Source organism: Budorcas taxicolor, chromosome 15, assembly GCF_023091745.1.
Source record: "Budorcas taxicolor isolate Tak-1 chromosome 15, Takin1.1, whole genome shotgun sequence".
Taxonomy (NCBI): domain Eukaryota; kingdom Metazoa; phylum Chordata; class Mammalia; order Artiodactyla; family Bovidae; genus Budorcas; species Budorcas taxicolor.
Genome location: NC_068924.1, coordinates 5,746,068 through 5,761,614, shown reverse-complemented (window position 1 = coordinate 5,761,614; position 15,547 = coordinate 5,746,068). Strand labels below are relative to the sequence as shown.

General features: G+C 39.7%; 1 protein-coding gene across 1 annotated transcript in view; it reads right to left on the bottom strand.

Annotated features, from left to right (window-relative positions):
* The window catches only part of TMEM123 (transmembrane protein 123), an 86,163-nt gene that overhangs the window by 34,909 nt on the left and 35,707 nt on the right, over window positions 1-15,547 (bottom strand). Inside the window, exons 9-10 of the mRNA XM_052652988.1 lie at window positions 12,844-12,903; window positions 10,741-10,797 (exon numbers count right to left, since the gene is read on the bottom strand). Of these exons, the coding sequence (XP_052508948.1) occupies window positions 10,741-10,797; window positions 12,844-12,903 (117 nt within the window). The remainder of the gene's footprint in view (window positions 1-10,740; window positions 10,798-12,843; window positions 12,904-15,547) is intronic.

Sequence of the window (15,547 nt, the reverse complement as noted above, 5' to 3'; positions counted from 1 at the left end):
AGAAATGAGTGACTTATATCTCAGTAAAGCTGTCATTCATCTAGAGCAGACATCCTGGAATGTGAAGTCAAGTGGGCCTTAGAAAGCATCACTACAAACAAAGCTAGTGGAGGTGATGGAATTCCAATTGAGCTGTTTCAAATCCTGAAAGATGATGCTGTGAAAGTGCTGCACTCAATATGCCAGCAAATTTGGAAAACTCAGCAGTGGACTGGAAAAGGTCAGTTTTCATTCCAATCCCAAAGAAAGGCAATGCCAAAGAATGCTCAAACTACTGTACAATTGCACTCATCTCACATGCTAGTAAAGTAATTCTCAAAATTCTCCAAGCCAGGCTTCAGCAATACGTGAACTGTGAACTTCCAGATGTTCAAGCTGGTTTTAGAAAAGGCAGAGGAACCAGAGATCAAATTGCCAACATCCGCTGGATCATGGAAAAAGCAAGAGAGTTCCAGAAAAACCATCTATTCTGCTTTATTGACTATGCCAAAGCCTTTGACTGTGTGGATCACAATAAACTGTGGAAAATTCTGAAAGAGATGGGAATACCAGACCACCTAACCTGCCTCTTGAGAAATCTGTATGCAGGTCAGGAAGCAACAGTTAGAACTGAACATGGAACAACAGACTGGTTCCAAATAGGGAAAGCAGTAGGTCAAGGCTGTATATTGTCACCCTGCTTATTTAACTTATATGCAGAGTACATTATGAGGAACGCTGGACTGGAAGAAACACAAGCTGGAATCAAGATTTCTGGAAGAAATATCAATAACCTCAGATATGCAGATGACACCACCCTTATGGCAGAAAGTGAAGAGGAACTCAAAAGCCTCTTGATGAAAGTGAAAGAGGAGAGTGAAAAAGTTGGCTTAAAGCTCAACATTCAGAAAACGAAGATCATGGCATCTGGTCCCATCACTATATGGGAAAGAGATGGGCAAACAGTGGAAACAGTGTCAGACTTTATTTTTTTGGGCTCCAAAATCACTGCAGATGGTGATTGCAGCCATGAAATGAAAAGACGCTTACTCCTTGGAAGAAAAGTTATGACCAACTTAGATAGTATATTCAAAGGCAGAGACATTACTTTGCCAACTAAGTTCCGTCTAGTCAAGGCTATGGTTTTTCCTGTGGTCATGTATGGATGTCAGAGTTGGACTGTGAAGAAGGCTGAGTGCTGAAGAATTGATGCTTTTGAACTGTGGTGTTGGAGAAGACTCTTGAGAGTCCCTTGGACTGCAAGGAGATCCAACCAGTCCATTCTGATGGAGATCAGCCCTGGGATTTCTTTGGAAGGAATGATGCTAAAGCTGCAACTCCAGTACTTTGGCCACCTCATGCGAAGAGTTGACTCATTGGAAAAGACCCTGATGGTGGGAGGGATTGGGGGCAGGAGGAGAAGGGGATGACCGAGGATGAGATGGCTGGATGGCATCATTGACTCCATGGACGTGAGGCTGGGTGAACTCCGGGAGTTGGTGATGGACAGGAGGCCTGGCGTGCTGTGATTCATGGGGTCGCAAAGAGTCAGACACGACTGAGCGACTGAACTGAACTGAAAGCTGTTTTTTTAAAAAAGAACCAAGCCCCTTCATAACCAATATGACAATATCCTAAACTTATTTAAAGCACTGTAACTCCAAACAAGGAGACTTCATTAATCATGTATTAGATTGGCAAATATTAAAATATTTGCTATTACCCAGTGCTGTTGAGGCTGTGGAAAACAAGCCCCTTTTACTGCCTGTGGGAGTAAACTAGTGTAATCTCCTTGCAAGAAAATTTAGCAAAACATCAGTTAAAATACATGCACAATCTGACTCACCAGTTCCACTACTTGGAAGGAGCATCACGGGGGCCCTACGGAACAGGAGGGATGCTCCCTGCAGCACTGCTTAAATGAGCAGAGACTGCAAATAACCTGCACACTCCTCAGTGGGGGCCTGGGAGAATCAGCTGGGCTGCATCTGTACCGTGGAATACATGTAGCCACCAGGAAGGATGAGCGCAAGTGAGACCAGCTGAGCAGGGAAAGGCGTGCTTCACACATTTATGTGCTTATCCATTTATGTCCGTAAAAAACACATATGCTATATATGGATTAGGCTTAAACTGTCTTGCATGGAGAATTCCATGAACAGAGGATCCCTGTGAGCTACGGACCGTGGGGTCACAAAGAGTCGGACACGACTGAGCAACTAACACTTTCACTTTTGAAGTGTCTTGGAAGAATACATGTAAAACTGGTAATAATTTCTTGCTTTAGATACAAATGGTTGGTCATTCAAGTGAGACACGAAATACAGATCTTTGGATGGAAATAATGAGTCTGGCTTTTGACCATTAGAGGACATCTGAGAAAAGGAGTCAGTGGGACTCAACAGAGAAAGGAAGGCAGGTATTATGTATTTCATATTTTCAAACACTCTCTGAACTTTCAAATTATGTACATGCGTTACTCATATTTTATAATAAGTTGTAAACAAAATTAAAATATTAAGGAGAAAAAGAAGATATTGACAAACAAAAAGATGAAGGCCTGATACCAAAGTGAAAGTGAAAGTGAAGTCGCTCAGTCATGTCCAACTCTTTGCGACCCCATGGACTGTAGCCTACCAGGCTCCTCCATCCATGGAATTTTCCAGGCAAAAGTACTGGAGTGGGTTGCCATTTCCTTCTCCAGGGGATCTTCCAAACCCAGGGATCAAACCTGGGTCTCCTGCATTGCAGGCAGATGCTTTACCTGATATCAACTACTGCTTAATTCTATAATTAGTACATCAAAGTCTTTCTTTTTTTAATACTATGCATCTGGGAAAGTTATTCTTGGGCAATCTCTATGTATTCCTGTACATGATTGAATAGATAAGTCAATAATATTTGTCTGAGAGATGACATGAGAGTCTAGAGCAAGCTAAAAAAATGAGTGTCATGTATTCAATGCCACGTAAGTCCATTGTCCTATTCAAACTAGAATTCAGATTCAGCAAGCACCCACTGGGCACTCACTGTGTCAGACCCTCGTGGGCATACTGAAAGACAATAGGAACAGCGGGTCCAGTAGCTGGCTTTCTGCCCTAGGTTTACTTTTTGGGGGAGAGGACACCTATGCTTATCTTCTACACCATCTGTGAAAAGGAACAAAAGTATTAAAAACTGCTCATTTATTTTTCTCATTTCTGTTGCTGTTTAGCATTTCTGGGTGTTTCTGGGATTTCTGCATTGAATTCTCAGTGCATGTGCATCCTGCACCATCTCTCTAACCTCCATTCATCACGACCTCACCGGCCTCACAAACCCAAGCTAACATTCACAATTTCCTGGGTTTTCCCAGAACTCATACAGCAGGCTGGTTACCCAGCCCCATACCTCTAACCCTTAAAATGATTTAACTGTTAAACATCTGCTGTTCCCTTTTAAAGCTCACATTACAATCAAGTACAAGCAACAGTTGTTGATCTGAACTGGAAGCTTTTCATCTGGCTCCTAATTATAACTTTGGATAGCAACACACTTCAGGAAAGAAAGCACCAGAACAGTTCCAATTTATTACTATACCTGCTGTCTTGAAAGTACAGAGAATATGAAGGCGCACTGTGGTTTAGAATAACCATAACATTTTATGCCGGAAGAACTAACACCTACCCCCACTCGAATGACAACAAAAAAGACCCAGAAAAGTTAATGAAGTAGCCAGAATCTGCATTTCTGGCCTCCTCTTCAGAAGTGTGCTCTACTATGTTTTTGATGTTTCAAAATACAACTCTTACATATAAAACATTGTATTCCCATTTCATAATTCCTGTATGTAATAAGTACACACCCACGGCTGCATGCCAGCCACATGACACAGAGGTTCACTCCTGTTTCACACCTGCACGAATTATTCCTTCTGCCTGCAATGCTCTTCCTGCTGGTATGTGCAGGGCCGGCTGCTTCCTGTCAGTCAGGGCTCAGCTCAGATGACCCCACCTCAGAGAGGTCCTCCCAGACCACCCGGTCTGAAGCAGCCCTTCCTCAGTCATTCTCCACCACACACACACACACACACACATATATTATATCCTGTTTATTTCTAAAAATCACGATCTGAAATCACCTTCAGTTGATTATCTCATAGTCTGTATCTCCCCACCCCTCGTAGCTCAGTCGGTAAAGAATCTGCCTGTAATGCAGGAGACACAGGTTTGATCCCTGGGTTGCGAAGATCCCCTGGAGAAGGGAATGACTACCCACTCCAGTATTCTTGCCTGGAGAAGCCCCATGGACAGAAGAGCGTGGCAGGCTATAGTCCATAGGGTCGCAAGAGTCAGACACGACTTAGTGACTCAGCCTGAAACTGAATACAATGATTTCCCACTCTACATTCCTTGAAATTTACATTCCTACAAAATCTAATGATGTTAAAAATTATCAGCAATTTTCAAATGCAGTCTCATAAACATGAGTTGAACAAACTAAAGTCTTTGAGGAGTTGAAGCACTTCCTTAAGTATACAGTAACCTTTGCAGTAGTCAGAGAAATTGTTTTCTACGTCAACTCTCTGGTTAGAAATAACAATACCTATATCTACGTCTCTGTCCGTCTAACACCATCTGCATCTGAGGTAACCTGTCAGGTCATCTGGTTCCTGTCTTATAGCAGCTTACAACCTAACTGGAAGTTTCCATCTAATGTTTCTTTCATACATAAACCATGTTACCCAAAGGAAATAAAGGAAGGTACTGAGGACTCGGAGATTATGTACCTGATGAATTCTTCCCACATCAGTAAGGCTTCTTTTCATTGGGGGTAAAAGTTGGAATAATTATTTGAGTAAGCTGTTCCCAAATTTCCACCACCCTCTTCTGCAGAAATCTAACACTCAAACCAGGTGCATCTGTTCAAAACTGCTACGGTCCTGTCGGATCTGTCGATAAAGCCAACCCTACTAGGGTAGCCCAAGGAACTGTACCAAGGATGTACCAAACAACTGTACCAAGCAATCATGTATGCTGAGAACATTACGGGAGGTCAACTGCTTTGAATACAGCTTTGTAAAATTATGCCCAAGAAAAGAGCTTCAGACTGGATGGTGGTACCTTGAACCTGAGACTCCCCTTTTGGGGGAAGCATTAATCCTAACTGATCAAGAAGAATGCTCCTGTATCCTGACTGATACTGAACTATTGTTCTGATTATCTACTGTCCATTCTAGACTATGTTACATTTCCTTGCCCAAACCCTGTAATGAAAGACAATCTGGGCCTGTGCCTTTCTTGCACAGAAAGGATAAATCTATCCATCCACAGACCCTAAACAATATGCTCTCTCTCAGACTATACATGAAATGGGGGAAATTATTTTCTTTCTAAGTAGATGAAGTATCAAACAAGTCCCTGTACAAAACAATGTCAAAAGTATGTCTGTCTTCAAATAATTATTAGAACATACTAAAAAACAAAACTATCACATGTAACTCTGTGGTGCAGTTAGAAAGTAACCTTAATTCCTGTTTCTTTGACCTCAAGTGTCTATCTTACTCTATAAACAAAAAAATCCAGCTAGAATAACAGATAAGATTGGAGCATGGACCAGTCAAGTCTGAAAAACATATACAGTGGTTCTTTGTAAATCAGCAACTACAAAATATGTACTTGGTTCCATATAGTGTTAAGTGCCAAGATGAATAAATCATAGAAAGCACTCACAGAACTCAGAGGAAGACCAAAAACAAACAAACAAAATCTAAAACAACTGGATTTGCTGAATTCAATGTGCTGAGTCCAATGTAACAGTGATACAGATGCATGTTGTAAGTGGTACCGCTAGCAGTCTCCTCTTTTGCCAACAGTACATTCCTGGAGAACACATCATACAGGATTTCTCAAAGGTATTGTTTTCCTTTTGGGACAGGTGCCAAATAAACTGCACTAAATTGCACCCAATAAATTGGTAAACAGTATGTTCAAATGACAATTTTTCTATAATTAGAAATGTTACTAACGAAACAAAATATTAAGCATTATGTCCTATTAAAAAAACAAATTCAACAGGTTACATAAGGATCTTCAAGCTTCAGAGATATATCAGAGGGATAAAACAGTTATGCAAAAATCTTACACAGTAAACAAAACATTTTTATAATGGCTGTATTATCTGGGCTCTTCAGGAAAAATTTGAGGCAATGCTTTTTCCCCCTCAAGATAAATACCCTGTGCTAGAAGGAGCATTTAAAGTTATCTCATGGACTCTAACGTGTGTGTATGTGTGTGATCAGTCGTGTCTGACTCTTTGCGACCCACTGGACTACCGTCTGCTAGGCTCCTCTGTCTGTGAAATTTTCCAAGCAAGAATATTGGAGTGAATTGCCATTTCTTAATCCAGGGTATCTTCCCAACCCAAGGATCAAGCCTGAAGCTATTCTCAAAGTACTGCACTGAGCTTTAATGGTAATTCAGCAAGAAAAATAACAGTAGGATCAGACTTTCATAATTAATCTAAATATAATTTTTAAAAAACAAGTAAATTAAATAGATATACACAGAATAGCCTTTAGATAAACTTTTAAAAATTTCCTTAAATCTTCTGGTACCCTAGAACCTTAAAATTTTGTTAAGTTCAGCTAAATAGTGAGTTAAATTCACTGAATATCTGAATCATTTTCAAATAAGAAAAAACACTGAAAAAGTAAATACCAAACATAGGTTTATCCAGTTTTGGCTTTCTTTGACAGAGTTACTAAAGATATTTGGTTTTCTTAGTAAGCATGTTTTGTGCCATGCTAAAGAACTGTACTATGAGAAAGCATGATTCTAGAAATTATGAAGTGTATTCATAAATTGACTAAAGAATGCTTTATTAGAAACCAAGGTTACCAAGGGTTAAGAATTCTAATCCTTTAACATAATTAAAGCTATTAAGTGAAAAATCTTCATATATAAGAAAAATAGGATGGTTAAGGAGGTATAAGAGATATATTTTTGTTGAAATAAAAGAAAGTAACTGACCTAAAGCAGGCTTATCATTTCAGAGAGGGAAAGAGGAAAAACACAGAATAAAATCTGAAGGGGTATTAAGAAAGTTGTAGGATTTTGGAAGGAGAATCTGGGAAAGGAATTTTATGAGTGATCAGGCTGGGTAAGATCAAAAGAATTTGTTGTAAGGTTTTTAAAAAAATAAGCTTTAATATCAATAGTGTACTTACGTAAAACTGGAACTTAATTTTCCATCATCTACTAAAAGACCAAAGTTTGCTTGGACTATGATCTGCTTCTGATAAAATTCTATGAAAGTCTTCTTTCTTACCTTTTAAGTACTCTTGTCTAGAAAGCAATGATTTTGTGTTTTACCAAAATTATTTTTGTGTGCTTCATGTTATCTCAGTCAGATCTTTGTTTTTACTTATGAAAACAAAGTTTTTTAAATTCTAAAAGAGCTAAATTTTGCTCAGACCTATGTAACCTTCTTAGGTAATAAAGTATTGATTTATAACAATATGTGATCATATTTAGTCAGATGTCTGAACCCTTCTGATGTTTTTGACAAACTTCCCCAAGATCAAATTCTAAATAAAGTCTTTCTGACCTGAAAGTAACACTGGACATTTCCAGAGAGCTCCTACAACATCTCAAAAGATTTGTTCTCTTTCTTTACAAAAAGAGAAATCAAACTAATTAGGCTCATTTGGCATGTTAAACTATATGGGAAGCACTGTTAAATAAGTGATGATAAACCTTCTTAGGTTATAATGCATGGTGAATGTTATTAATATAAATGTTCCCAAAAATATATATAAATGTTCCAGAAATTTTATAAAATTCTGATATGTCCCGGTATGATGTTATCAGCTGTAATCTAGTTAGTATCTTAAAATGTATGTCACAGAAATAACCAACTTCAGTAATCTGTTCATAGTGTATTCCTAGGAGACGAAACCTTAAACAACACACTCTGCAGTCTGGAAATTTCACCTCTAGAAAGACTCCTTTCAATCCCACTGAAAAGGCCTCAATCAGGTACTGTTAACCAATCTTGTGTCATCAAATTCCAAAAGAAATAGACTCTTGGATTAACACATCACATATAAAGAAAGCATCAAACCCAGAGTGGACTTGCACTGGTGACTTGAAAACAAAGACTTCTAAGAAATGAAGCAGATGACATCTGAAGGAGACAGCTTTTCCAAGATGACAGAACCAGGCCAGTATACCTCTTTCTCTCATTCTTAGGAAGACAATGCTTTTATCGGCTTTTCCCAAACTACTGCAAAATGTGGAACTTCTCTGACCATTGGATCTGTCATTAGAAACTTCAATCTGTTCATGATACTGGAAATACCTTGTTTTTCCCTGTAACCAATTTCTTATCACCAACATCTGCTGGATCATAGAAAAAGTTAAGGGAATTCCAAAAACATCTAGTTCTGTTTCACTGACTATGCTAAAGTCTTTGACTGTGTGGATCACAACAAACTGGAAATTTCTTAACAGATGGGAATACCAGACCACCTTACCTGCCTCCTGAGAAACCTGTATGCATGTCAAGAAGCAACAGTTAGAACTGGACATGGAACAACAGATTTGTTCAGAATTGGGAAAAGAATATGCCAAGGCTGTATATTGTCACCCTGCCTATTTAACTTCTATGCAGAGTACATCATGTGAAATGCTGAGCTGGATGAAGCACAAGCTGGAATCAAGATTTCTGGGAGAAATATCAATAACCTCAGATATGCACATGACACTGTCCTTATGGCAGAAAGCGAAAAACTAAAGATAAAGAGCCTCCTGATGAAAGTGGAAGAGGAGAGGGAAAAAGCTGACTGGAAACCCAAATTAAAAAGACGAAGATCATGGCATCTGGTCCCATCACTTCTTGGCTAATAGATGGGGTGAAAGCAGAAACAGTGACGTTTTATTTTCTTGGACTCCAAAATCACTGAGGATGGTGGCTGCAGCCTTGAAATGAAAAAACGCTTGCTCCTTCGAAGAAAAGGTATGACAAACCTAGAAAGCATATTGAAAAGCAGAGGCATCCTTCCACTGACAAAGGTCCACATAGTCAAAGCTATAGTTTTTCCATTTGTCATGGGTGGATGTGAGTCGGACCATAAAGAAGGCTGAAGGCAAAAGATTTGATGCTTTTCAATGTGGTGCTGGAGAAGCTTCTTAAGAGTCCCTTGGACAGCAAGGAAATCAAACTAATCGATCCTAAAGAAAATCAACCCTCAATATTCATTAGAAAGACTGATGCTGAATGAAGCTACAATACATTGGCCACCTGATGCAGAGAGCTGACTCATTGGAAAAGACCCTGATGCTGGGAAAGATTGAGGGCAAAAGAAGAGGGGGCAACAGAGGATGAAGTGATTGGATGGATTGCTGCTAAGTTGCTTCAGTTGTGTCTGACTCTGTGCGGACCCCATAGACGGCAGCCCACCAGGCTCCCCCGTCCCTGGGATTCTCCAGGCAAGAACACTGGAGTGGGTTGCCATTTCCTTCTCCAATGCATGAAAGTGAAAAGTGAAAGTGATTAATCAGTGATCTGATTAAATGGACAAGAGTTTGAGCAAACTCTGGGAGACATGAAGGACCGGGAAGCTTGGCATACTGCAGTCCAAGTCCATGGGGTCACAGACACAGACACGACTTAGTGACTAAACAACGACAAATCACTTCTATGTGGAATCTAAAATATGGAGCAAATGAACCTATCTATGAAGTAGAAACACACTCACAGACATCAAGAACAGACTTAGGGTTTCCAAAGGGGAGCCTGGGTCGGGGAGGGAGGGACTAGGAGTCTGGGGTTAGTAGATGCAAACTGTTATATTTAGAACTGAGAAACAACAACGGTGCTCAGGGAACTCCATTTATTATTCTGCAATAAACCACAGTGGAAAAGAAAATAAAGAATGTATATATGTATATAACTAAATCATTTTGCTGTACAGCAAAAAATGAACACAACATTGTAAAATAACTATAGTTCAATAAAAATTAAATAAAAAATATCCATGACAATCAATAAATATTTGTTGAATAAAAGTAGAAAATATGGGTCCACTGATAGGATTTGTGCACCTTTTTTAAGTTTCTACCTCTGTCACTCTTAATAAAGGCAGTGAGAAGATAAACTAAATATCACTTAGAAGAAACATGCATTGATGGTACTATTATTTATAACATCAGTCTGGTTCCGAATTTATATGTTAATTGAGAAAATCAAGGAAGAAATCCATCTGTCCCAAACTAAAAGCACAAGAAAAAGGCCTCATCTATTGTTTCAATAAGGAAGCAAGGGCATGGATAGAAATTTAACTCTTGGGTGAAATATAAGCAGGGTCTCCTTAGAGTCCACCAAGGCAAAATAAGGATGCCACGGCTGACCAGCTTTAAGTGATTTCTTCTACCAACAAGATCAGCAGATTTGTGAATTCTAGTTCATAACCATAGGCAGAGTGCACAATGTCACACCAAAAAATGGGCTTGAAAACTCAGTAATACATTCCAGTATGTTTCTATTAATAGTTTTAGAATTTACTCACAACTTTGCTAGACTGAGAAAGATGGTGAATCCAGTGAACTATCATTTCCTGATGCCTCCTAAGGGAAGCCTTTGATGGTAGGCTTTAAGTATTCACAAACGCACAAATCATGGTTAAGACAGGTCAGTGTACCAGCTTACATGTACTGGACTAGCTGATATTACTTATGTATGCTAGGCAGATAATCCATTTTCTGTCCTTTTTAAACTCACCTTTTTCGTCACCATTGGGCTTTTCTTCAGACTGAGTATTATCCTGGTTTTGAGATCCTATAAAAACAAAGAAATATTCTGTGAAGAACAGACATCAATACTTAACTAACGATACTGGCAATATGCTTCTCCCTCACTTTTCTTTTTCTATCGGCCTCTGATGGGTGAGAGGGTAGATTATTCCACAGGAAATTCTACTTTTGCACTGTTTCTATGAAACATGCCTTGAAAATGTTCATAAATCTAGATCTGTATCACTGGATTTTTTCAGACAGAAGACATATAGCTAATATAACAATTACCAGGTACTTACTATGTCCCAGCCACCAATAAAACAGCTTGGACATAAGGCCTTGTGGTTATGAGGAATTTCTACTACTGACAACTCTGCTCTTCTGAGGAGAGTGGACCAACCTTATTATTAACGAGTGGCCCAGGTCTTGTGCACCAGCACACCTAACTTCATACAATGGAGAGAAGATGAAGTGGCTTAGATTTTCACGTAAACTTGGAAGTTTCTTGATATAATTCTTTGAATTTTTAACTAGTACCTTAAAATGTGGAAAAAGTATGGAAGAATTCTATGCTCCAGTTAAGCAACTTTTCAGGGTGCAATATTCACCCTGGATCTTTATATAATGGAAGATTAGACACATATATTACATGGGAGGCAAGCAAGTATGTTATTGTGTACTTTCCCAAAGAAGGCCGCCCCAACCAAAAACCTCCCAAGTACAAAGAAAGTAGGCAAAAACAATTCTGAAGAAGCTATGTTTACTCTGTCTGCCAATTTCTTCCTCTTGCTGGAACCATAATCCATTTATACCAAAAGACTATGGTGGGAAGATTAAACCTGTAAAAGATCAAGGTCAGTAGACTATGTATTTAAATGTATTTAGCAGCAGGTAGCAAATAACTGACAATATTACCAAGGGCTTACTACATGCCACGCCTTGTGGGGAGCATGTAACCTGCCTTAGCCCATCTAACCCGCAAAACAATTCTGCGACAGGAACACAGCTAGGCAGTGACAGAAGGGAACTCCATTTACTATTCTGCAATAAACCACAATGGAAAAGAAAATAAAAAGAATGTATACATGTATATAACTAAGTCATTTTGCTATACAGCAGAAATGAACACAACACTGCAAATTAACTGTACTTCAATAAAAAATTCGTAAAAAATCTCCATTACATTGCACAACTTTATGAATGTATTATATGCCATCTCTACACTGAAAAATGACTACATTGTGAATTTTACGTTATGTGTATGTTTCAACAATAAAATAACACAAAAAACAAAGAAAAACTCCAAGAAGTCAGAGCTTGGTCCCTTTTGTACTATGTCCACACATTAAAGACGCTCAATAAATATTTGTTGAATAAAAGTAGAAAATATGGGTCCACTGATAGGATTTGTGCACCTTTTTTAAGTTTCTACCTCTGTCACTCTTAATAAAGGCAGTGAGAAGATAAACTAAATATCACTTAGAAGAAACATGCGTTGATGGTACTATTATTTATAACATCAGTCTGGTTCCGAATTTACATGTTAATTGAGAAAATCAAGGAAGAAATCCATCTGTCCCAAACTAAAAGCACAAGAAAAAGGCCTCATCTATTGTTTTAATAAGGAAGCAAGGGCATGGATAGAAATTTAACTCTTGGGTGAAATATAAGCAGGGTCTCCTTAGAGTCCACCAAGGCAAAATAAGGCTGCCATGGCTGACCAGCTTAAAGTGATTTCTTCCACCAGCAAATCAGCAGATTTATGAATTCTAGTTCATATCCATAGGCAGAGCGCACAAAGTCACACCAAAAAAGGGGCTTGAAAACACAGTAATAAATTCCAGTATGTTTTTATTAATAGTTTTAGAATTTACTCACAACTTTGCTAGACTGAGAAAGATGGTGAATCTAGTGACTTTCATTTCCTGATGTCTCCTAAGGGAAGCCTTTGATGGTAGGCTTTAAGTATTCATAAACGCACAAATCATGGTTAAGACAGGTCAGTGTACCAGCTTACATGTACTGGACTAGCTGATATTACTTATGTATGCTAGGCAGATAATCCATTTTCTGACCTTTTAAAACTCACCTGTGTGGTTCTTACCATCGGAGTTTCCTCCAGACTGAGAATTATTCTGGCTTGAAGATCCTATAAAAACAAAGAAATATCCTGTGAAGAACGGCCATCAATATTAAACTAAGGGTACTGGCAATATGTTTCTTTCGGCCTCTGAGGGGTGGCAGGTAGATTATTCCACAGGAAGTTCTGCTTTTGCACTGCTTCTATGAAACATGCCTTGAAACTGTTCATAAATCTAGATCTGCATCACTGGATTTTTTAAGACAGAAAACATGTAGCTAATGTAACACTCACCAGGTACTTGCTATGTGCCGGCCACTGATAAAATAGTTTGGACATGAGGCCATGTGGTTATGAGGAATTTCTAGTACTGACAACTCTGCTCTTCTGAGGAGAGTGGACCAACCTTACTATTAACGAGTGCCCCAGGTCTTGTGCACCAGCACACCTAACTTCATACAATGGAGAGAAGATGAACTGGCTTAGATTTTCATGTAAACTTGGAAGTTTCTTGATATAATTCTTTGAATTTTTAACTAGTACCTTAAAATGTGGAAAAAGTATGGAAGAATTCTATGCTCCAGTTAAGCAACTTTTCAGGGTGCATTATTCACCCTGGATCTTTATATAATGGAAGAAAAAACACATATATTACATGGGAGGCAAGCAAGTATGTTATTGTGTACTTTCCCAAAGAAGGCCGCCCCCACACCAAAAACCTCCCAAGTACAAAGAAAGTAGGCAAAAACAATTCTGAAGAAGCTATGTTTACTCTGTCTGCCAATTTCTTCCTCTTGCTGGAACCATAATCCATTTATCCCAAAAGACTACGGTGTGAACATTAAAGCTGAAAAAGATCAAGGTCAGTAGATTATGTATTTAGATGTATTTAGCCTGGAAAATCCCACAGACAGAGGAACCTGGTGGGCTGCAGTCCATGGGGTCGCTGAGAGTTGGACACAACGGAGCGACTTCACTTTCACTTTTCACTTTCATGCATTGGAGAAGAAAACGGCAACCCACTCCTGTGTTCTTGCCTGGAGAATCCCAGGGACGGGGGAGCCTGGTGAGCTGCCGTCTACAGGGTCGCACAGAGTCGGACACGACTGAAGCGACTTTACAGGGTCGCACAGAGTCGGACACGACTGAAGCGACTTAGCAGCAGCAGCAGCAGCAGCAGCAGGTAGCAAATAATTGACAATATTACCAAGGGCTTACTACATGCCATGCCTTGTGGGGAGCATGTAACCTGCATTAGCCCATCTAACCCCCCAAACAATTTTGCGACAGGAACACAGTCAGGCAATGACAGAAGACCCACAGGAGATGCACACGGGACCACCCAGCTGTGTTTAGTTCCTCCACTGTATCTAACTCTTTGCGATCCCATGGACTGTAGCCCACCAGGCACCTCTGTTCATGGAGATGCTGCAGGCAAGAATACTGGAGTACGTTGCCATGTCCTCCTCCATGGGATCTTCCCAACCCAGGGATGGAATCCAGGTCTCCCGCACTGCAGGAGGATTCCTTACCATCTGAGCCACCAGGGAAGCCCATGAATACTGGAATGGGTAGCCAATCCCTTTCTCCAGGGGACCTTTCCCACCCAGGAATCGAACCAGTCTCCTGCCTTGCAGGCAGATTCTGGCCACCCAGCCAGTAAGAGGTGGATTCTCAGATGGAGACCAGGCTGTTTGATTCCAAAGCACATACATGAGAGTGCCAAATGGAAGTGTTGATTTTCTACAATAAACCTGCTTCTGCCCGCATGTTCCCAGTTGCTGCATTGCTGGTTGCTCAACATTAACACCAGGAAGTTATCTTTTGATTCTTCCTTCTTCCTTACTCCACCATCCAATCCATTAGCAATGATTTCAGTTCCACACCCCAAGTAGATCTAGACTCTACCCTCTTATCCCCATTACCCCATGTCTTCATCTTTCGCCCAGATTACAACATCCTCCTCTTTTTCTCTCCCTGCTGTTGTCACTTTTACGACAGATGTTTTCCATTTTCCTTTTTTCTGGCTTGAGGAAGAAGGCAGAAACTGCCCTCTTTCTCTCTTTCCAGTTTTAAGACCTCTTCACCTTTTTCAAAAAACAGTTAGCAAGTACCTACTGTGTGCAAGCACTGAAATGAATGTCTTGAACAATCTAAGTAAAAGGAGGTGGGTGCTTTACGTGACAAAAAAAGACCAAGTATTACAACAGAATACTTCACTAAATGGACTTAAGTTCATAAACTGGCACAGATTCATTAGATTAATTTCATCTCCTAAGTGGCTACCCATTATGGTGGCTTTTTAAGTCTGGAAATCACTGTATACATAGCTTATTAAAAAGCAGAGATATTATTTTGCCACAAGGTCCATCTAGTCAAAGCTATGGTTTTTTCAGTAGTCATGTACGGATGTGAGACGGACCTTAAAGAAGGCTGCACACGAAGAATTGATGCTTTTGAATGAGGTGACAGAGAAGATTCTTAAGAGTCCCTTGGACAGCAAGGAGATCAAACTAGTCAATCCTAAAGAACATCAACCTCAGTATTCATTGGAAAGACTGATGCTGAAGCTACAATACTTTGGCCACCTGATGCAAAGAGCTGACTCATTGGAAAAGACCCTGATGCTGGGAAAGATTGAGGGCAAAAGAAGGGGGCAACAGAGGATGAAGTGACTGGATGAATTAATCACTGATTATTCAGTGATCTGATT